General features: G+C 36.7%; 1 protein-coding gene across 2 annotated transcripts in view; it reads right to left on the bottom strand.

Moving 5' to 3' along the window:
* Positions 1-23,840, bottom strand: part of SPAST (spastin) — a 51,567-nt gene that overhangs the window by 12,862 nt on the left and 14,865 nt on the right. The window contains exons 2-9 of one of the 2 annotated variants that reach the window (XM_047068029.1): positions 22,778-22,861; positions 20,777-20,860; positions 14,333-14,428; positions 8,437-8,624; positions 7,725-7,858; positions 7,155-7,248; positions 2,118-2,192; positions 554-625 (exon numbers count right to left, since the gene is read on the bottom strand). In XM_047068029.1, coding sequence (XP_046923985.1) covers positions 554-625; positions 2,118-2,192; positions 7,155-7,248; positions 7,725-7,858; positions 8,437-8,624; positions 14,333-14,428; positions 20,777-20,860; positions 22,778-22,861 — 827 coding nt within the window. Of the gene's footprint in view, positions 1-553; positions 626-2,117; positions 2,193-7,154; positions 7,249-7,724; positions 7,859-8,436; positions 8,625-14,332; positions 14,429-20,776; positions 20,861-22,777; positions 22,865-23,840 lie in introns of both variants that reach the window. The other variant, XM_047068028.1, reaches the window with a different exon arrangement.

Raw genomic sequence — 23,840 nt, forward strand, 5'->3', positions numbered from 1 at the left:
TGCTGACAACATCAACACTTTATAAATAAGGCCTAAAAGTTTTCTTTTCTTAACACCAGCTCAGTACCCAACAGTTAAGTTGGAATCCCTATCTCCTAACTTCCAAGACAGTGTTTTCCATTATACTATGTGTATCATGTTGGGTACATCTACTTTAATAACAATTTCACTTATAAAATTTCACATAGAAAGTAAAATATAACTAAGAAAAGAGATATCATTTTACAGTTACTTTTAATTATTTTATAAAAATGAGAACTCAGCGAATATCTGATCTTGGATTTCTAGTCTTCAAAACTATAGGACAATAAATTTCTGTTGTGTTTATGGTACTTTGTTACACAGCCCCAGCAAATTAAAACAGTATTTGAGAGCACAATCCTAACTTCAAAAAAGCCTAACTTTGTCTTTTGAAGAGTGATTAATGTCCATCAGAGCTAAATAATAGATATAAAACTCAAAAATATTTTTTGTGTAATGTTATTACCATTTATACTTAGTAACATCTAGACAGCAACATAAAATATGACAATACTGGAAAAAGAACACTCACATATTTTGAAGTTAAACTTGCAGCACTTATATTGAAGAAGGTTGCATTGGATTCTGCAGCTACTGCTTTAGCCTTAAAAATCACAAGGGCAAAACATTACAAAGAACCACATTTGAGGGGCGCCTGGGTGGCTCAGTTAGTTAAGCATCCAACTTCAGCTCAGGTCATGATCTCATGGCTTGTGGGTTTGAGCCCCACGTCAGACTCTATGCTGACAGCTTGGAGCCTCTTTGGATTCTCTCTCTCCGTCTCTCTCTGCCCCTCCCCGACTCGTGTTGTCTGTCTCTCTCTCAAATGAACATTAAAAATTTTTTTTTAAATAAAAGAACATTTGATCAACTTAAACACTAAAAAAGACTTTCCAAAAATATAAAATATTACATGATTCCTGATATGTGGCAATCAGTGTGTTTCTTCTCAGCAATGAAGAAAAAGTCTAGGAAGAGCTATGCTTCTTTCCATTCTCCCTATTTTTTCTAAGGGAGATGGATAAGGAGTGGTTAAAAAAAAAGGGTGTTAATTCCCTTCTAAGTTATAGAAAGATAACTGGTTGGGGAAAGAGAAACAGCTAAACTCTTTTCCTCTTTACTTTTCCCCTCTAAAAGAGCTATACAGGAGAAAGAGGTATCCAGATCCCAGTAAAACCTTGGGCAAAAGGATACTGGAAAAAAAAATGTTGTATGTAAATTATACTTCAATAAAAAAAGAAAAAGTGTGTTATCCTGATTATTTATTTATTTTATTTATTTTGAGAGGGGGGGGGGGTAGGGGCAGAGAGAGAGAGAGGAGAGAGGGGGAATCCCAAGCAGACTCCACACAGCCAGCTGGGAGCCTGACATGGGGCTCAAACTCACTAACCGTTGAGACCACGACCTGAGCCAAAATCAACAGTCAGACGCTTAACAGACTGAGCCACCTGGGCACCCGCTCTGCTGAATATTTAAATAAAGCTGTTAAGATAGGAAGAAAAAAAAAATCAAGGGCTAGGAAGATACAGAATATAGTAAGGCAAGCTTTTCTGAGGTAAAAATGTTATTATTTAACTTGGGAAAATAATGAAAACTACACTTAAATTTAACCACTCCAAAACATACTACTGAAGAGAACATAATGTGTTTTTCCATCTACTTCTTCATTGAAAACATGTTTAAAAACTTAGGAGAAGGGGCGCCTGGGTGGCTCAGTTGGTTAAGCGTCCGACTTCGGCTCAGGTCATGATCTCACGGTCCATGAGTTCGAGCCCCGCGTCAGGCTCTGTGCTGACCGCTCAGAGCCTGGAGCCTGTTTCCGATTCTGTGTCTCCCTCTCTCTCTGACCCTCCCCCGTTCATGCTCTGTCTCTCTCTGTCTCAAAAATAAATAAACGTTAAAAAAAAGAACTTTAAAAAAAAAAAAACTTAGGAGAAGTATATTATAACCAAAAGCAAATCATAAAAATAACTCGGGTTGTGCACGCTTCGGCAGCACATATACTAAAAAATAACTCAGAGGCAATATAAACTTTTTTTCATAACATTATCTCTAATTATCTAAACAGAACATTCAAATTCTAAAAGAATTCTTACCAGCATTGTTTTTCCATTTCCAGGTGGACCAAAGAGTAACAATCCTCTGGCAGGAGCTCTAAGCCCTGTGAACAACTAAAATCATATACTTTAGTTCACAACTATGATTCTGGAGACACTTTTTTTCCCAAACATTTTAAGTCTGTCATCTGAAAAGCATCATTTTGGGGACGTTTGGGGGTGCAGTTGGTTGAGCATCTGACTTTGGCTCAGGTCATGATCGCATGGTTCGTGGGTTCGAGCCCTGCATAGGGATCTGTGAACAGCTCAGAGCCTGGAGCCTGCTTCAGATTCTGTCTTTGTCTTTCTCTCTCTCTGCCCCTCCCCCACTTGCACTCTGTCTCTCTCTCTAAAAAATAATTGTTAAAAATAAAAAAAAAAAAAGCATTTTTCCGTAGCATCCTCCTAAACAGAACTCCTCAGAGCTCTAAGGAGAACACATACAATCAATAAATTGGTGTAATTATTAAAAACAGAAGAAAACAAAGTTTTTAAGAATCTCATTGAAAATTAAAGCAAATTGGTTAAACAAGACATAATGAACACATATGCTTCTCTACTTCCTTTGGAAATCTCACCAAAAAAATAGTAGATGAAAAAAGAAGATATAAATCTTCAAAATAAAGAGAACACAAAAGGAAAAAACAGAAGACACAAAAATTTTTGTAGAGAGAGAACGGACAAAGTGTGGTAAATTATTTTGCAGAGGTGATGGAGCTAAAACCTAAGTGCCTGATTGTAAAGGGATACCTAGATACCAGCAGTGAGTGGAAGTGAACAAAAACCCTGGAAAACGTCAGGACGTGGAAGTATGATGTATCAGAGAAAGCAGGAGGAAGGCGGACAGCCACAGAGGAACTGCTTGAAAGTTTGTATGAGGAACAACTAAACTGAGGTGCCCACCCCCCCCCCCCCACCAAGATCACCAAGATCCAAGTACTCCTCTTTCACAAACAAAGGAGGCAAAAATCTTGTTCTTTAGAGATATTAAACCTGAGTCTCCAGACTCAAAGACACCAGGCATGGCAAAGAGTCAAGTGTGAAGCACGAGACTGATATCACTTTGCTTAATAGTGAAAGAGTATGTATTTTTAAGTTGAACTATATGAAATGGCTAATACTTAACAAAATTTTTTTTTATTGTTTATATATTTTTGAGAGAGAGAGAGAGAGAGAGAGAGAGAGCACGAGTCATGGAGGGGCAGAGAGAGAAGGGGACAAAGGATCTGGCAGATATTCAACTTTCAAAAAAACTTTATTTTGGGGGCACCTGGGTGGCTCAGTCGGTTGAGCGTCTGACTTCGGTTCAGTTCATGATCTTGTGGTTCATGAGTTTGAGCCCCACTTCGGACTCTGTGCTGACAGCTCAGAGCCTGGAGCCTGCTTCAGATTCTGTGTCTCCCTCTCTCTCTGCCCCTCCCCTGCTCATGCTCTCTCTCAAAAATAAGTATTAAGGGGCGCCTGGGTGGCGCAGTCGGTTAAGCGTCCGACTTCAGCCAGGTCACGATCTCGCGGTCCGGGAGTTCGAGCCCCGCGTCAGGCTCTGGGCTGATGGCTCAGAGCCTGGAGCCTGTTTCCGGTTCTGTGTCTCCCTCTCTCTCTGCCCCTCCCCCGTTCATGCTCTGTCTCTCTCTCTCTCAAAAATAAATAAATGTTAAAAAAAAAAATTTTAATAAAAAAAAAATAAGTATTAAAAAAAATGATTACAATACTACAATCCATGTAGTTGCAAATGGCAAGATTTCATTCTTTTTGATTGCCGAGTAATACTCCATTGTATGTATACACACACACACACACACACACACACACACCACATCTTTATCCATCAATGGACATTTGGGTTCTTTCCATATTTTGGCTATTGTTGATAGTGCTGCTATAAACATGGGGGTGCATGTGCCTCTTCGAAACAGCACACCTGTATACCCTGGATAAATACCTAGTCGTGCAACTGCTGGGTCGCAAGGTAGTTCTATTTTTAATTTTTTGAGGAACCTCCATACTGTTTTCCAGAGCGGCTGCACCCGTTTGCATTCCCACCAGCAGTGTAAAAGAGATCCTCTTTCTCCGCATCCTTGCCAACATCTGTTGTTGCCTCAGTTGTTAATGTTAACCATTCTGACAGGTTTGAGGTGGTATCTCATTGTGGTGTTGATTTGTATTTCCCTGATGACAAGTGATGTTAAGCATTTTTTCATGTGTTCGTTGGCCATCTGGATGTCTTCTTTGGAGAAGTGTCTATTCACATCTTTTGCCCATTTCTTCACTGGATTGGTTTTTGGGTGTTGAGTTTAAGAAGCTCTTTATAGATTTTGGATACTAACCCTTTATCTGATATGTAATTTGCAAATATCTTCTCCCATTCTGTCGGTTGCCTTTTGGTTTTGCTGATTGTTTCCTTTGCTGTGCAGAAGCTCTTTATTTTGATGAGGTCCCAATAGTTCATTTTTGTTTTGTTTCCCTTGCCTCAGGAAACGTGTTTAGTAAGAAGTTGCTGCAGCTAAGATCTAAGAGGTTTTGCCTGCTTTCTCCTCAAGGATATTGATGGCTTCCTGTCTTCCATTTAGGTCTTTCATCTATTTTGAGTTTATTTTTGTGTATGGTGTAAGAAAGTGATCCAGGTTCATTTTTCTGCATGTCGCTGTCCAGTTTTCCCAACACCATTTGCTGAAGAGACTGTCTTGATTCCATTGGATATTCTTTCCTGCTTTGTCAAAGGTTAGTTGGCCATATGTCTGTGAGTCCATTTCTGGGTTTTCTATTCTGTTCCACTGATCTGAGTGTCTGTTTTCATGTCAATACCATACTGTCTTGATGATTACAGCTTTTTTCCTTTAATTTTCTTTTTAACATTTATTTAATTTTGAGAGACAGAGAGAGACAGAGTATGAGCAGGGGAGGGGCTGAGAGAGAGGGAGACACAGAATTCGAAGCAGGCTGCAGGCTCTGAGCTGTCAGCAGAGAGCCCGACCTCACAAATCGCGAGATCATGACCTGAGCGGAAGTCGGATGCTCAACTGACTGAGCTACCCAGGCGCCCCGATGATTACAGCTTTGTAATTCTACTTGATGTCCAGGATTGTGATGCCTCCAGCTTTAGTTTTCTTTTTCAAGATTGCTTTGGCTATTTGGGTCTTTTCTGGTTCCATACAAATTTTAGGATTGTTTGTTCTAGCTCTGTGAAGAATGTTGGTGTTATTTTGATAGGTATTGCATTGAATATGTAGATTGCTTTGGGGAGTATTGACATTTTAACAATATTTGTTCTTCTTACCCAGGAGCATGGAATATTTTTCCATTTTTTTTTTTTGTCTTCTTCAATTTCTTTCATTAGCTTTCTAATGTTTTCAGTGTATAGGTTTTTCACCTTTTTGGTTATATTTATTCCTAGGTATTTTACGGTTATGCCCACATTTTAACTGGGTCATTTGTTTTCTTACTGTGCAGTTTTAAAAGTTCTTTGTATATATTTGGATACCAGTCCTTTATCATGTAATATATTTTGCAAAGATTTTCTCCTGGTCTGTGGCTTGTCTTCTCATTCTCTTAACATCTTTCACAGAAAAGTTTTTAATTTTAATTAAGTTCAACTTACCAATTTTTCTTTTAAGGATCGTGCTTTTGGTGTTATATCTAATAAGCTATCCTCAAACCAAAAGATGACCTAGATTTTTTTCCTATATTATCTTCTAGGAGTTTTACAGTTAGGTTTGCCTTTTCACATTTAGGTCTATAACCAATTTGAATTAATTTTTATGAAAGGTGGGAAAGTACAGTTCTAGAATTATTTTTCACATGGATGCCTATTTGTTCCAGCACCATTTGTGGAAAACACCATAGTTTCTCCATCAAATTACTTTTGTGCCTTTGTCAACTGATGATATTTGTGTCTCTTGTGTTTCTGGGCTCTCTAGTCTGTTCTACTGATCTATTTGTCTATTCTTTTGCCAAAGACACACTATCTTGATTACTGTGGCATTTTTTTTTTGTTTTTAACATTTTCTGGTTTTACTTTGATATAACAGACATAACGCTAAGTTAAACGTGTACGGTATGATTTGATACATACATATATTGAACAATATTTACCAAAATAAGGTTAGTTAACACATCCTTCACTTCACACAATTATCATTTTTTGGTTGTTGTTACAATGAGAACCAACAAACAGATACATAATCATAAATACAGAGAACAAACAGGTGGTTGCCAGAGGGGAAGGAGTTGAGGGGTGAGCAAAACTGGTGAAGGGAATTAAGAGGTACAAGCTTCCAGTTTTAAAATAAGTAAGTCACAGGGATGAAAACACAGCATGGGGACTATAGACAGTTCTACTGTAGTAACATCGTATGGTGACAGATGATAACCATATTTATCATAGTGAGCACGACTTAATGTACAGAGTTGTCAATGTTGTACACCTGAAACTGAAATAACATGGTATCTCAACTCTACTTTGACAGAAAATAGTTCTCTTCAAACTTCATAATTTTATCTTAACTTCCCTTGTCTGCAGTATGATTTGTCTCTTAATTTTAAATTCCTCTTCCCTCGATATAAAAATTATTTTGTTACCTACTTTTCCCTCTGAATGTTAAAAATAGATTGGTTATTAGGAACCATTATAGTCATTCTCCTCTAATAACCAGTCAACATCAATTGCTAATGTTTTTGTTTTTTTTTTTTAATTTTTTTTTTTAACGTTTATTTATTTTTGAGACAGAGAGACAGAGCATCAACGGGGGAGGGTCAGAGAAGAGAGACACAGAATCTGAAACCGGCTCCAGGCTCTGAGCCTTCAGCACAGAGCCCCGACACGGGGCTCGAACTCACGGACCGCGAGATCATGACCTCAGCCGAAGTCGGCCGCTTAACCGACTGAGCCACCCAGGCGCCCCTGTTTTTTTCTTTTTTAAAAACATCAAATGAATTATATGAATTAATCAGTCTAGCATAGCTCACACATTTCTTTACTGCTAGTATGGATTCAGTAATGAATGATGCTACAGGAAAATGATAATATAAAGTGCTTACCTCAGGCCTTAGAGAAGGAAGAATAACAATTTCTTGCAAGGCTTGTTTTGCCAACTCTTGTCCAGCTATATCATCAAATTTAACAGCTGTTCCACTAAGAAAGAGAATTACAGTTAGCTCCACAACAAAATATGCTTCAGTTACTACCATATGAAATAAAGTTTTTTTTGAAATACAGTTATTTTTATGTTAACTGTGAAAGTATAATTAAATCAGTAAAACAATGGTTTTCTGCATTTACTGTAACTGAAAACATAAAAATTAAATAAGTATATTAGACAAGATACTTTATTTTTTTAAGTTTATTTGAGAGACAGACAGACACACACACACACACGGAGAGAGAGAATCCCAAGCAGACTCTGTGCTGTCAGCATGGAGCCCAATGTGGGGCTCGAACTTACAAACTGTGAGATCATAACCCGGGATGAAATCAAGAGTCGGTCGCTTAACAGACCAAGGCTTCCAGGTGCTCCTTGACAAGATATTTGTTATCTATTTTACTTATATTAAATAAATAAATTCAAAACTAAAACCATTAAATGAAACACTTTAGATGGCAAAACTTACTTGTCCACAATTTCGTTCATTATAAGGTTAGCAAGGTTGCTGTCCACATTCCTAAAATTCTTCAAGTCTTTCTTTTTGCGAACAGCAGTTGTAGGGGTAGAAGGTTTATTTGTTCTGTTTGTTTTTGGTGTACTCTTAAAGGACACAAAATTATAATGTAAAAATACAAACAACAGTTTTCACAAGTAAATTAACCTCCAAGTTCACAGAATTAAAAGCTTAACAATAGGAAAAAGGATATAAAAAACCCAAAACTGTGTATTTACTCCAAGGCAAAATGGTATTAACTACACAACTACATTTGGCATGAAGTGGGCTTACGAGAGGATTTAATCCAGAAAGATTTAGATACCATAAAATAAAAAGACACTATGATAATTTTGATTATTGTTAGAATTCTAACAAAACTCTGTGGTTAATGTTATAAAACATGTACATATACTTAAACAACTGAGTAACAAATTTAAAATGAACTCCATAGCATTATATAAAACAGACTGGATAAGCAGTTTACTAAACAATACCGAATTAGGTCCAAAGGGAGTTAAAGTAAGATTTACTTTTTAATAGCAAGTTGTCCTTATAGATTTTTTTCTTGTAGATTAAAAAAAAAATTACATTCCACTTTGTATAAACTTATCAATGCTTTAAGATATTATAAAGTATTTGTTATTATCTTAAGCAAGCAATTAAAGTTACTATCTCCAAATACCTTATGAGTTCCAGCTGCAGGACCAGGTCCCTGTCTCACTCCAGAAACCATGGATAAACCACTACAACTAGGTGCTCTGTGGTGGCCTGAAAGACCTGTGGATCCAGTTTTCATAACTGTTTTTGAACGAGGCAGTGAATTACTAGTGTGTGTCAAGGGATCTTTTCTTTTCGGAACAGCTCCACTTTCTATCAAAGAAAAAGTACAATCATCATGGATAGAAAACTGTGGCTAAACATTATAAAATAAAGATGGGTACAAATTTGCAAAACTAAGCTAAATACTATTTTTTTTTACATTAGCAATATTTCAAAATAAGATTTCAATTAGACTATCTACTAGGGTGGTCATGGAGTTATCACTTGGTGGACAAGATTATGGGTATTTAGGTTTTTCCTTTTCCTGATGTATATTATAATAGTCTTATAAGGAATATTTATTTGTAATAAGAAGAACCACATTTATTTGTGGGGACAGGAGGAGGACATAAGAAGATTACCCAAAGTTGCTGAATATTTAAAAAACAAAATGCAATAAAGGCATTAAAGTTATGTTGTAGGGCTGATGGCTCGGAGCCTGGAGCCTGTTTCCGATGCTGTGTCTCCCTCTCTCTCTGCCCCTCCCCCGTTCATGCTCTGTTTCTCTCTGTCCCAAAAATAAATAAATAAAAAACGTTGAAAAAAAAATTTAGAAAAAAAAAAAAATAGAAAAAAAAAAAAAGTTATGTTGTAGAAGAAGGGGGGGGGGGGGGGGGACACTGCATTACCTTGTTCCAAACTTTCAAGACTATAAAATAGTATGAAAGTCCACAGTCTGTGCCCACCAAAGGAAATAATCAATTAATTTAATATCAATCAATTTTTAATTTAAAGGGTACAAAGATGTGGTTTTATATGCTGAGTATTCTATGTGCTGTATATATGTAAATAAACACATATAAAACATTTTCAATTAAGCTTAAAAGGTTACCTGACCTACCTATATTGCACTTCTACATACATTACAGGCTTTCAAATGTTCAAATCTTACTACTTCTAATATTTTTATATACTCCCTAACAAACATCAGTTTATTAGCAACAATGTTTACAGTAAAGACAAATGTTAAATCAGTCAGCAAATTAGAACAGCCTAAAGAAAAGACAAAAACCTTATTTTTGTGTTTTTCATCAAATCCCTCTAAGTGTTTTAAGGAAACTCAAAGGAAGAGAACGTTAGAGTAGAGAAAGGTGATCAAGAGGTTCTTCCAGTAAATAAATGTAAAGTTCTGAACCATATGTTCAAAGAACTAGTGGATAGTGACCCTAAAGGACAAAGCAGGAAAGCAATCTAGAAAAGGGGAAAATAATAAGGAAAGCAAAGGTGTGAAAAAAGAGCAAAATCTGCTCTTATTGTCACAAACTGAACAAAGCAATGTTTGCTTTCATAAAATTTAAGTCCTGGACATGAAACTAATACTGAAAAAGTCACCAATAAAACTAGCCAAGATGTCACAGAACTTAGGAAATGAGTATCTGTCCCCCACCCCAAAATAAAAAAGCATGTGAGATAAGATAAAGATTCATTTCAGAGGGAAAAAAGGAGAGGGAGGGGTGTCTGAGTGGCTCATTCAGTTAAGCGTCTGACTCTTGATTTTGGCTCAGGTCATGATCTCTCAGTCTGTGAGTTTGAGCCTTGTGTCAGGCTCTGCGCTAAAAGTGCAGAGCCTGCTTGACATTCTCTCTCTCCGTGTCTCTCTGCCCCTCCCCTGCTCAAGTTCTTTCTCTCTCTCTCAAAATAAATACACATTAAAAAAAAAAAAAGAGTGGAGAAGAATTTCTTCAGACAGTAAACATACAGTCCTAAGATTGTAAGTGAATAGAAATTTCCACAAGGAACTAAGAGAACAGACAGCAGACTTTTCATAAAAAATAGCAAAAGTTTAGTAGGCAACAGAGTAGGTAGGTTCAAAACACGGTAGCAAGAAAAAAGTGTTAACCTATTATCATTTAAAAAAAAATTTTAAGTTTATTTTTGAGAGAGAGAGAGACAGTACGAGCAGGGGAGGAGCAGACAAAGAGGGAGACACAGAATCCAAAGCAGGCTCCAGACTCTGAGCTGTCACCCAGACCCCAATGCAGGGGTCAAACTCACTAGCCGTGAGATCATGACCTGAGCCGAAGTCGGACACTTAACCAACTGAGCCACCCAGGCATCCCAGGATTACTATCTTTCTTTACAAGCCTTTCAGTATTTCTTTTCTAGTCAACCTTTTGAGGTATAATCTATGAGTAATAAATTGCATCCATTTAAAATGTATAATTTGATTGAGTTTATAAAGATATAAAGATGACAGGATGCCTGGGTGGCTCAGTAGGTTAAGCATCCAACTCTTGATTTTTGCTCAGGTCATGAGCTCATGGGTGGTGGGACTGACCCCTGCCTCAGGCTCTGTGCTGGCTGTGGAGGCTGTTTGGGATTCTCTCTCTACCTTTATCTCTGCTCTTCCCCCTCTCACACTTTCCCTCTCAAAATAAATGTTAAAAAAAAAAAAAAGATGAAATAGCCACTAAAATCAAGATACAAAATGTTTCCATCCTACCCAAAAGTTTCTTTGTACTCATTTGCACTGCATCCCTTATTGCCCCTGGCCCTACACAAACACTCATATGCTTTCTGACAATGTTGGGGGTCACCTGATTTAGTAGTTTCTATTGATCTAGGATCAAGATCATTGAATCTCTCATATGACATCTCCAATATGTTGTTGAGGTTATCTAGTAATTTTTTTTTTATTTTAGCAAGTATACTTTTCAACTTTAGAATTTCCATTATCTTTATTGTATAGTATGTTATGTGCTAAGATCACAGGTTTGCTAACTGATGCCGTATTTTTTTTTATTAAAAAAAATTTTTTGTTTAACGTTTATTTATTTTTGAGACAGAGAGAGAGAGCATGAACGGGGGAGGGTCAGAGAGAGAGGGAGACACAGAATCTGAAACCGGCTCCAGGCTGTGAGCTGTCAGCACAGAGCCCGATGCGGGGCTCGAACCCACAAACTGCGAGATCGTGACCTGAGCTGAAGTCGGACACTTAGCCAACTGAGCCACCCAGGTGCCCCCTGATGCCGTATTTTAACTCTTTGAACACATTTAATAATAGCTGCTCGTAAGTCTTTGCTACATCAACAACTGGGCCCATTCAAGAGTCAATTTCTATTGACTGATTCTTTCCTTACAAAAAATTTTTTTTAATGTTTATTTATTTTGGAGAGAGAGAGAGAGAGAGAGAGTGTGAGCAGGGGAGAGGCAGAGAGAGGGAGGCCCAGAATCTGAAGCAGACTCCAGGCTCTGAGCTGTCAGCACAGAGCCCAACGTGGGGCTCAAACTCACAAACTGTGAGATCATGACCTGAGTTGAAGACGGACACTTAACCGACTGAGCCACCCAGGCACCCGTGACTGATTCTTTTCTTTTTTTTTTTTTTTAATTTTTTAATGTTTGTTTATTTTGAGGGAGAGACAGAGCACAAGCAGGGGAGGGTCAGAGAGAGAGGGAGACACAGAATCCAAAGCAGGCTCCAGGCTCTGCGCTGTCAGAACAGCGCAGCCTGATGTGGGGCTCAAACTCAAGAACTGCGAGATCATGACCTGAGCCGAAGTCAGCTGCTCAACTGACTGAGCCACCCAGGCGCCCCTGATTCTTTTCTTAAGTAACGGTCACACTTTCTTATTTCTTTGTATGTCTGGAAATTCTGAGTTGAAAACTGGACACTATAGATAACGCATAACTATTTCCTAAGAGAGATGAAATAACTCATCCATGTGAAACATCACAGAATATTCCAGGAGTGTGTGACACTCGTAAAATAGGCCTGAGTAAGCAAGTTCATTGACTAGGACTCAATGGGTATCAAATACCAGTGCTGCATTAATTAGCTGTGCACTTGGTAAATACCCCCATCAAGAAAACAGGATGAAACAGATCACTATGGGAGGGGGGATGGGCTAAATGGGTAGGGGGCACTAAGGAATCTACTGCTGAAATCATTGTTGCACTATATGCTAACGAATTTGGATGTAAATCTTAAAAAATAAAAATAAATAAATAAATAAATATAAAAACTGATCACAGGGGATTTGAAATAAGATGGTTTGATTTTTTAACATAGGTATCAGGAAGAGAAAGTTGCTTTTTTGTTTTGTTTTGGGTTTCTTGCATGGCAGAAAAATACAATGGGATCTCACATGTGAAATGAAGTAGAAGAGAAGCAAGAAAACAAGGGAAAGGCATACCAGCTCTTCAGGGCTAGAAAATTTTGCTGTTTACATTGGAGGATTATTAGGATCTCAAATTTATATCTTAGAAACTTAATTATTTATATGTGGTAAATTCTTACATTTCTTGGTTTTTAAAAAAGTTCCTTATGAAAACGTCAGCTCTTCATAGCCGGGCTGAGAGAAACAGGCAAAATATTTATTTCTATATTAGAAATGGTGTTATTTATTTATTTATTTATTTATTTATTTAACGTTTATTTATTTTTGAGACAGAGAGAGACAGAGCATGAACAGGGGAGGGTCAGAGAGAGGGAGACACAGAATCGGAAACAGGCTCCAGGCTCTGAGCTGTCAGCACAGAGCCCGACGAGGGGCTCGAACTCACGGACCGCGAGATCGTGACCGGAGCCGAAGTCGGCTGCTTAACCAACTGAGCCACCCAGGCGCCCCTAGAAATGGTGTTTTAAATCATGTACAGGAAGGGGGCACCTGGGTGGCTCAGTTGATTAAGCGTCTGACTTCGGCTCGGTCATGATCTTGCGGTTCGTGAGTTTAAGCCCTGCATTGGGATCTGTGCTGACAGCTCGGAGCCTGGAGCCTGCTTCAGCTTCTGTGTCTCCCTCTCTCTCTGCCCCTCCCCTGCTTGCACTATGCCTCTCTCTCTCAAAAATAAATAAACCTTAAATATTATTTTTTTAAATCATGTACAGGGAGGAAAAGGAATACAGCCAGTCACAAGGGGCTCTGTACTAGAAGACCAAACCAAAATGAGAACTCCGTAAGAGAGAAGTAAAGCCAGAAGGGAAAGATCTGATGACCTATTGTCTCCAGTCCACTTACCTTAATTCTTCTTAATTCAAGTCTTGAAGGTTTGTATTATGTATGAATAAAGAAGACAGTTGTCTTATAGTCTAAACTAAGGTTTTTCTGCTACAAATTGAACAAAGCAATGTTTACTTTCATAAAATTTAAGCCCTGTACATGAAACTAATGCTGAAAAAGTCACCAATAAAACTAGCCAAGATGTCAGAGAACTTAGGAAATGAAGATCTGCTGTAAGCTTCTGTAGGAGTTGATACCCCAAAGTTCGTGGAAAACAAATTTAACCCATAGTTAATAATAGTATTCTAATGTTTCCCCTTACTATGTGAACTCAGCTTCAAATTTTTCCTAAGGTACTATGTTAAAACGTTCATGCATAGTAATTAAAATTGTAATTAAATATGTGCAATTAATATTGATATTTAACAAAGAGAAATTAAAATTTCTGACTTAAAAAACACCACTTCATGAAAACTTGGTACAGGTATGCATGAAAAAAACCACAAATGCTGAAAATGCAACAGCAACAAAAGAATATTTTAATAGCTTAGGAAAATGAACCTTCATATTTTATAATCTCAAAAAATGGGTGGTTGCAAAATAAGCAAATAAAGCATGTTGAGAATGGTTATATCCTATTTGCTACATATTTATATACCATGAATGACAGGGATACTGTATTTTCAACACAGCCCTGTGAAAACAAAAGCCAATGAAATAAACCATTATAAAATCAAATCAACATTATCAGGTTATATAGGACTCTACTCTGCATGCAAGCTTTATTATCTTCCATGTTAGTTAACCTAAACCCACCTGACTGGAGATGTCCATTGCGGCATGTCAAGTTAGTACTGTCATTATAGACATCCGTTTGGGACTTGGAAAATTGCAAAACTGGTTGCAGCTTCTCTATGCAACAGAGGCAGGTAAAAAAAAGAACAAAATAAATAAAAAGCAAAAACACATAATGAAAAAATAAGATGTACATGTGAAAATAAAAAGTAATTCAAGGTGTTAGAAGATGAAGGATTTTGGCATTTATATAAAATTATCTTAAAAATATAATTAGTAAAAACTCAGACATTAAAATAGCAACAGAAGTTCACAACTGGTTATTTTCAAAATATGCTTTATATAGGTGTTGTAACCTGAAGCAGGTTTCATATTACCACTATCACCAGCAAATATTTTCTGAGCATCTAATATACCCGCATCATTATGTAGGGGAATAGCCTGGAGACAAAAAAATGAATATTGTTTTTATCATCCAGATACTTCTTTAACATGGCTGGCAACTTACAACACAATTTTTTATTTTATTTTTTTATTTTTTTTACAACACAAATATATTAAAAAAAAAAAAGATTGTATAGGAGCACCTGGGGTGGCTCAGCCGATTAAGCATACAACTCTTGATTTCAGCTCAGGTCATGATCTCATGGTTCATGGGTTCAAGCTTGGGATCCTCTCTCTTCCTCTCTCTCTGTCTCTCCCCTTCTCGCTTGCACTCTCTCTCTCTCTCTCAAAAATAAATACATTTTTAAAAAGAAAAAAAAAAGATTGTTTCAACCCTACTCTCAATTTCAAGTAACGACAAATCCTCTCAAGACCCAGGTCGCTATGTCTAGCACCTCAAGCCCAGGAGGGTACCATTTTGTGCTATCTTGCCCCTATCACTGATGCACTACCATTTCCCCATTCAAGTCATCCATACTACTAGTTGACCCTGTTTACCCTGCTTCACCACTTACCAGCATGAACTTGCTTTAGCCTCAGTTTTCTGAGGGTCTCAAAGATTAAACAAAATAATATACAGGAAGAACCTGCTGTGTGCCCCTATTCATCACAGGGGCCCAATTCTTACCATAATTATTTTGTTGCAGTACTCCCAACTGTCATACTGATTCTTTTCTTCTGTACTAGGAGCTCAATGAATATACGAAAAAATGTAGCACATATATACTAACTCTCCTAAACTTTCATTTCTAAGGTCAGACAAGCAGGCGCCATGCTTGGTTTATGGTACAACCACACATGCCTTTGGGACAGGTTAAATAGCAGCTACCCTTTCTGCACAAAGCACAAAGTACTGAACTGTTTTTGTATCCTAGAACTGGCTGATACAATATACCTTGGAGCTTTTTGTTGTTGTTGTTAGTTAACAGATAGGTCATCTGATTTTTCTCAATGATAATACTTTTCAAATCACTGAGAAAGAAACCATTTATGTTGGTAATAGACATAACTTAGAAAAAAACCTGTAAATATCTTCTTTATCAATTAACACTCCCTTCACTGAAATGTAACAAGAAGATCACGTATACATTCATTACATACTAAACATAAAGTAACTAACTCCTTGGTTTTGATAACTAATAACTAGGAATAAAAAGCCAGAGAAGTTGTTTTGGTGTGTAGGGTTTAGATTTATAGGTGTGGAAACACACATATACACAATACTACTATACTGCTAATATGAGCTTGCTCCAATTCATTTTTGTTAAAGAAAGTAAACTTAGTTTAATGTTTCTGTTTAGAATCACTAAGGTTGTATAGATTCATTAATGATTTAAAATAAAACCATCACCTTGCTTCTTGGCTCCCACACAACCATCCGAGTCATCTACTTTATTAAAAGGAAAATATTACCACGTAACTTTTCTGTTTAAAACCCTTCAGCAGCTTCCCACTGCCCACAGACCAGAGCTCAAACCTCTTGCTATATAACATTAAGGCCCTCCATGATCTGCCTGCATCTCTCATACTGGAGTAATCCTATGTTCACTTCTTCTCCAGCACCCTTCCCTACTTGCCATGCTATTTCTTACCGAGAACCTCTGTTCATACTGTTACTTCTTCCTGAAATGTCTTTTCTTCCAAACATTCTTTACAGCTTTGTCTTTTTTGGGGCACTTAGGTGGCCCAGTTAGTTAAGTGTCTGACCCTTGGTTTTGGCTCAGGTCATGATCTCACAGTTCGTGAGTTTGAGCCCCGCATCAGGCTCTCAGGCTCTGTGCTGACAGTGCAGAGCCTGCTTGGGATTCTCTCTCCCTCCCTCTCCCTCTCTCTCTCTCCCTCCGTCTCCCTCTCCCTCTCCCCTGCTCGTACTCTTTCTCTCAAAATAAACAAACTTAAAAAAGAAATAAAAGTAATTTAAAAAAGAAAGCTTTATCTTTTTTAATCTCCCCTTTAGGTTTCACTTCTTCCAGGAATATTTCTCAGACACCTATTTTTCCACCCCTATAAAATATTTGTACACCTCGTCCAGCAGTAATGACGATTCATCTATTTATGTATCTGCCTCAGCCAATATATCATGAGAGCCTTAGGGAGAGGAACATTATATCCAATATGTCAGTATATCTATCTGGTCAACCTTCATATATAATTACAATCCTACCACTTGTTACAATTTCTCCTCATATTATGCTGGTCCATTTTTCTCCTAGCTTACTACAATTCAATAGTGATCCAACTTGTTCTCCCTGGCTCTACCCTTGGAGCCTATTAGCAAGGTGATCTTTTCAAAATTTAAGTCAGAGAGGTGACTGGGTGGCTCAGTCAGTTAAGCATCTGACTTCAGCTCAGGTCATGATCTCATGGTTTGTGGGTTCAAGCCCTGTACTGGGCTCTGTGCTGAAAGCTCAGGGCCTGGAGCCTGCTTAGATTCTGGGTCTCCCTCTCTCTCTGCCCCTCCCCTGCTCACACTCTGTCTCTCTTTCTCTCTCAAAAATAAACATTTAAAAAAATATAAGTCAGATTATGTCATTCCTTTCCTAAAAATCCTGTAACTGCTCCTTTTTTCAGAGATGGCAAAAGTTCAAATCTTTATGGTGGCCTATAAGGCCCTGCTTGTTAGGATGAACCTCCCTGCCCCATCAGTTCTCTTACCTCCTCTCTACCATACTCTCCTGGCTGGGGCACACTGGCCTCTTTGCTTCTTATCAGACACACCAGGTATGTTTTCTTAAGGTTTTACATCAGCTCTTCTCTCTGGACCATTCTTCTCCCAGAGACCTGCATGGCTAACTCCTGTCATCTTTTCAAAGAGGTGTATCTAACCATCCTATTTAAAACTAAAAGCTCAAACCACCTCCCATCCACTCCTAATCCCCATTACTATGTTTTATTTTTTTCTTTTTTTTCCATATATTTATCATCTTCCAACATACTGTATAACTTAATTCTTTTTTATGTTTATTCCCTACTGTCAGTCTTCCCCCTGCTGGAATAAAAACTCTATGAAGGATGGATCCTTGTCTATACCCTAACATTTATATGTAGAACATGGTAATGACCCAAAAACTATTTGATGAGGGGCACCTAGGTGGCTCAGTTGGTTAAGCGTCTGACTTCAGCTCAGGTCATGATCTCGGGATTTGTGAATCGAGTCCCATGTGTGGCTCCACGCTGACACTGCAGAGCCTGCTTGGGATTCTCTCTCTCTCTCTCTGTCCTCCCCCGCTTATGCACTCTCTCCCTCAAAATAAATAAACTTAAAAAAAACAAACATTCGAGGGGTACCTGGGTGGCTCAGTTGGTTAAGTGTCCGACTTTGGCTCAGGTCATGATCTCATGACTCGTGAGTTTAAGCCCCACATTGGGCTCTGTGCTGACAGCTCAGAGCCTGGAGCCTAGTTTGGATTCTATGTCTCCCTCTCTCTCTGCCCCTCCCCTGCTCACACTCTGTCTGTCTGTCTCTCTCTCTCTCACAAAAATAAATAAACATTAAAAAAATTTTGCTGAATTACTAAATAAATTCAGTTAATATTATTGGCACTGTATCTGGTACAGAGTAAAGATTTAATAAGTGGATGTTGAATGAAGCTATTTATTTTTTTACAAAAGGGTAACCTCCAGGTATGCCAAAATTATTTATTTATGGTTAAGCTTTGCTCGAAGGCTTACTAACTTGAATCTAATATATATGAACTCTTCCCATTTTATCAGAGAGTCTGCATCCTCTCTAACCAATCTGTAAGGCAGAACTCTTAGTATGATTCTCCATCCTAACTAGGTAACTACTGGGCATTCCACCTCTGAAAAGTTCCATTTCTCAATCAATACGTAGTATATAAATATGCTCTACTATGCACGTGTGCACAACTCTTTTTTACTGTCTTTGGTAGATACGGTCCTAGACTTTGAGATCTCAGAAGACAGGAATATGTTGAGGCCTCTATTCCACCTCTTCTTTTTTAAAGGAACCTCTTGCATGAACGGGCAAAGAGCACTTTTGAGGATGACAACAGACAATGACATCCAAAACATTAATTCTTTTAATGCCTAGCTTGTTATAGATTCTCTTTTCATCCTAGCACAAATAAGAAATTACAAAGCCACATTAAAAGACAAGTCTATAATAGATGAGATGCTTCCAATAATTCATCATATCACATCTTCAAAAGATAAATCAACCAACTCCTAATTACTCAATTAGAAACATGCTACTAAATGTGCCATAATTAAACTTAATCTGCATTATAGATATGATAATTTGTACATATAGTGAAAGGCATTATAGCTAAAACATAGAAAATACCAACTAGAACAATTAATTATTTTACTACAATAACCTTTGATATTATATTTAATTTTACTTGATACACTAGTGATCTTCACATAGGAAGTAAGAAGACAAACTCTGTCAGCCATAGACACTAGGCGAACATTGCCTTGTTAATTACCTGAAAACATTAAAGGCTTCTTTTTCATCACTGTGGGGCAAAAAATTTACCAACACAATGGGTCATATAAGAATGAATGAATGAATGAATGAAATATTTACATATGCATGTGTAAACACATTTTTCCACAAAAGCAAGGTGGTGATTACAGATAGATAAGGAGGTGAATAAAAACCAGCATTTTTGAGTACTTACTATGGTCTCTGTGACTGTCACAAATATAGTGAGATAAGTATTATCTATTAGCATATTACAAATGAGATGAAAAAAGGCTCAAACATGCTAAATAACTTACCATAAATCACAGAGTAATAAATATATAAGGTCTATCTGTTTACCAAATATATACTTCTATCAAAACAAGTTATGGTACAGAATCACCCAAGAAGGATGGATTTTAGTTCCACTTTGTTTTAGGGGTAGATTTACCTTAAAAAAATAAGTTTAAAATCTATACCTTCAAAGAGAAGATGAAAAGTTTCTCTTTATAGACCTATTCAAACTGATAAATGCAGAAAGAATGACAGAATTATATCACTAAGCATCAGTCATCAATTGCTACTACTATCACAAAATGCCAGAAGTACTGACAAACCACCTATCAGATGAACTTGGATATTAAAAGAGGCATATCGTATGAATCTTCTGGAGATCCTGATTCAAAAAATGACCAGAAAAATACTAAGTTATTCAATTATGAGATACTAACTAAACATTATATTATGCATTATATTATATTATATTATATTATATTATATTATATTATATATTATGTATAAATTCTATTTGGACACTAATCATTTATTTGGCTATGATTTTTTTGTTAATATTAAAAGAAATATTGGTTATTTTTTAGATGTGATAATGGCATTTGATAATTTTATTTTTAAGGCATTTTTAGAAATACAATAGGAAATATTTATAAATGAGTTAAAAAAATGTCAAGAATTTGTTTCAACATAATATGAAGGGGGGAAAGTGGGTATATATGCTACCCACTTCCCCCTTCATATTATGTTGAAACAAATTCTGTACATATATATATATATATATATATATATATACACACACACATATGTACATGTATATATACACATACACACACACTGGAGTTGGCAAACTTTTTCTGTAAGAAGCCAGATAGTAAATATTAAAATATTTTAAAAAGCTATATATCAAAAGGCTTTGAGAGCTTTATGATCTCTGTATCAACTACTCCACTGTCACTGTAGCATAAAAGCATCCAGACAGTATCTACAGGAATGAGTAGCTGTGTGCCATCTTATAAAAATAGGTAGTGAACTGGGTTTAGCCCATGGGCTGTAATTTGCCAGCCCTTGAATATAGATACATCAAGACTGACTAGGAGTTGATAACTATTAGAGCTGAATGATGGATAATTAATTCATTATACTCTTCTATTTTTTATATGTTAGAAATTTTCTGTAAGTTATAAAAAAAGCCTAGAACACATTTTTAAGATTGATCTATTTCCATCTAATTTTAAAGTTTCACTGAACACACATTTCAAATACATCTCATTCCAGTTATACAATTCATTAAGTGATACCTAGAAGTTGTAAACGGTCCTTGGCCATAACCAAATTAGTCATCATTTTAGCTTGAAGGCGTCTAGCTCTTTCACACTGTTCACCTGAAAGAACAAAGAGGAAAAAAAGTGAAAACATCTACATTTCCCTACTAATATTACTTCAAGATAAAATATTATCGGGGCACCTGAGTGGCTCAGTCGGTTAAGTGTCTGACTCTTGGTTTCAGCTCAGATCATGATCTCACAGTTCATGGGTTCGAGCCCCACATCGGGCTCCACACCACGGAGCCTGCTTGGGACTCTCTCACACTCTCATTCTCACTCTCTCTCTCTCTGCCTCTCCCCTGCTCTTGCTCACTCTCTCTCTCAAAATATGTAAATAAACTTGAAAAAAAAAAAGAAGATAACATATTATCCCAACTAATCTCATGGGGAGTCATAGTCTTTATAATGAAAAGAGTATCTTTAAAAAATCAGTTACATTCCTTTTGATGGTTTCAGATCTACTGTTGTATTTCATGGATTTCCTGTGTTATTTCATGGATTTTGAAGCATATCTTTTCCCCTACATTTAAAAATCTTTCAAACTGAGATGGGTTTTACAACCAGTACCAACTTACTAAAGCTATCAGCCAGGCTGCAGTCATACCACAGTTTGTCATTGCCTATGCGTGAACAAATTTGGTCATTGATGTTAATATTGCTGTTATAGCTTTGTCTAAATAGGATGAAGACAGTACATTCAATAAGGTAAAAGTCAAATTCAAAGTGATGATAAGAAGAGAATGTGTCATATTTTAACTGACACTGTTTTTTCTATTAGTGGTATAATCAAAGGCATTTTCGATTCAGTGAAGTACCATTTTTCTTATAATTTATTTTCTTCTAGCTCTTCTACACAATTGACAAGGAAGAGCAAATACATTCTGTACATAATTCATAAAGTCATGCTCATAAACTCATGAAAAGTCTCAAAGGCCTAACCTCCCATATATACTTGTTCTATTCTGCTCTCTTTTCTATAGGACACCAGTAGCTAGAGAAGTAGTCCAAAAGGGCAAAGAAAAAAAACCTGGCAGACATTAGACATGTTGCAATTACTGGGGATGACATGATGTAAGTAGTAGATATCAGCCAACCAGAGAACAAATATCCCTGGGTGGACTGATCCATAAGGCTAAGATTCTCATCCTATATAATTTTTCCTTCTGAATTTATTTTATCTATGATAACTAAAATATTTTACTTATTTAATAGTGATGCCCACATACTGCACAATAGTCACAGCATAGTATTTTAGAATTCAGGCTCTGAAGTCAGATTGCCTGAGTTCAAATCTTGACTCTACCTACCACTTGCTAGCTATGAGACCTTAGGCAAGTTACTAAACTTCTTGGTACTTAAGGTTATTTACGTAAAAAGTAAGGATAATAGCAGCAGCCTCAGAGTGTGGGGTTGTGGTGAAAATTAAGAGAGAACACACATGAAGCACACACACTGATGCTTGGGCACACAGCACAGTGTAAAATAAATGCTGCCTATATAAAGATTATATTAGACTATAATTTTTAATTTTAGGTGATAGGAAAGTAAAGATGAAAAATAACTGCTTTGGTTTTAAAATGCCAAGTGTACATCAAAGTAAGACATTTACAGCTCATATTCTAACATGCAGTCAAGCATTACCCTTAAACACAAAAGGGAGTCTGATTAAACCACTCCTTCCTGCCTTGACAATGAGGGAAGGACCAGTTTCAAAACAGAGCTAAAAATGAGGCTAAAACATCTCCAACAGTGGGTCCAAGGAGGACACAAGTAATATCCTGGTTTTTTGTCAGAATGCTATAGGTAATCAAGTTTGAACACAGGTAATAAAGCATTAACTGTAAGTCTATACACATTAATAATAACTCTTAAAAATCTGTCAAATACTTTCAGGAAGTAGCTGGATCTGAAATCAGGGCAATCACATGAATATTATTTGGGATGGCTACCAAACAAATGTAAATAAAATCTTACCTTGTCCTGTAACTATGACAGCTATTCCTTTTTCTAGTTCTTCAATACCTTTCTTATACCATTCCACAGCTTGCTCCTTTTGTCCTGCTTTAAAACAGAAATAATTATTTGTATATATACGAGGCATTACATACTAGAATATACTAAACATTTCCCAAATCATGCTGTTATTAGATGATATATGAAAAAGAGGACTGTGATCAAATAAATCTGAGGAGTATTACTATATAACTTCTTGGTACCTTTAGCATCCTAATGTGTATACATTTCCCAAAGGGGAGGTATAGACATCAATATTTCTCAAAATTTTAGGGTTGAGTCCTTTGTTTATCATCTCATGGTATTGATGCTTATAACCACTGAAATGCTGTACTATGGAAAGAAATTTTAATTAGGGAGAATTTATTTTAAATAATGGTATTGAAAATACATACAGTTAGAAAACATAAACCTGATTTCAATAATGGGGGAAAAAAGCACTATTTAACCAACCCAATTGTATTCAAATCGGATGTAATTTGTTCATTGTTGGGTGCCTCCTTTTTGGAGTTAGCTTTTATTTTAAAAATGATTGCATCATGAGAACTGATACATGAGATTACAAGTGTGGCATTTAGTAAATGTCTATTTTCTTTCAAACAAATGACTGGTTTACAACATTAATTCTTGATCCAAGTTAAGCCTAAAAAAGACCTAAAAATTCAGCATAATCAATATGTATCAATACGTATGTAGAATATTTCTATAAAGTGTATGTATGTAAAGTGGTAACAACCACATGCAAATCTCATTGTTTTTGAAAATTAATTTCTTAGTCTTTAGAATCTGAAAAGTGGCACAGAGATACAGTAAAGGTGGAAATCATCTATCAGAACTAAGTTTTTCTTTTTTTCCCAACTTATATCCCCATTTAATCAAACAACAGTTCCCATGTCATTCCTTAATATTATCTGAAATTTCAAAGCCAGGAAAATATCATGACTCCCTTGATTAACAAAGATGAAGTAGTCTTACCAGAAGCACCACACACAACTAAGTAATGCTGTCCCCTTATGAATGTGTA

Source organism: Lynx rufus, unplaced genomic scaffold (genome assembly GCF_022079265.1).
Source record: "Lynx rufus isolate CCGP_SWC_20201006 ecotype Redwood Valley unplaced genomic scaffold, mLynRuf1.p SCAF_8, whole genome shotgun sequence".
In the NCBI taxonomy this organism is placed as follows: Eukaryota; Metazoa; Chordata; class Mammalia; order Carnivora; family Felidae; genus Lynx; species Lynx rufus.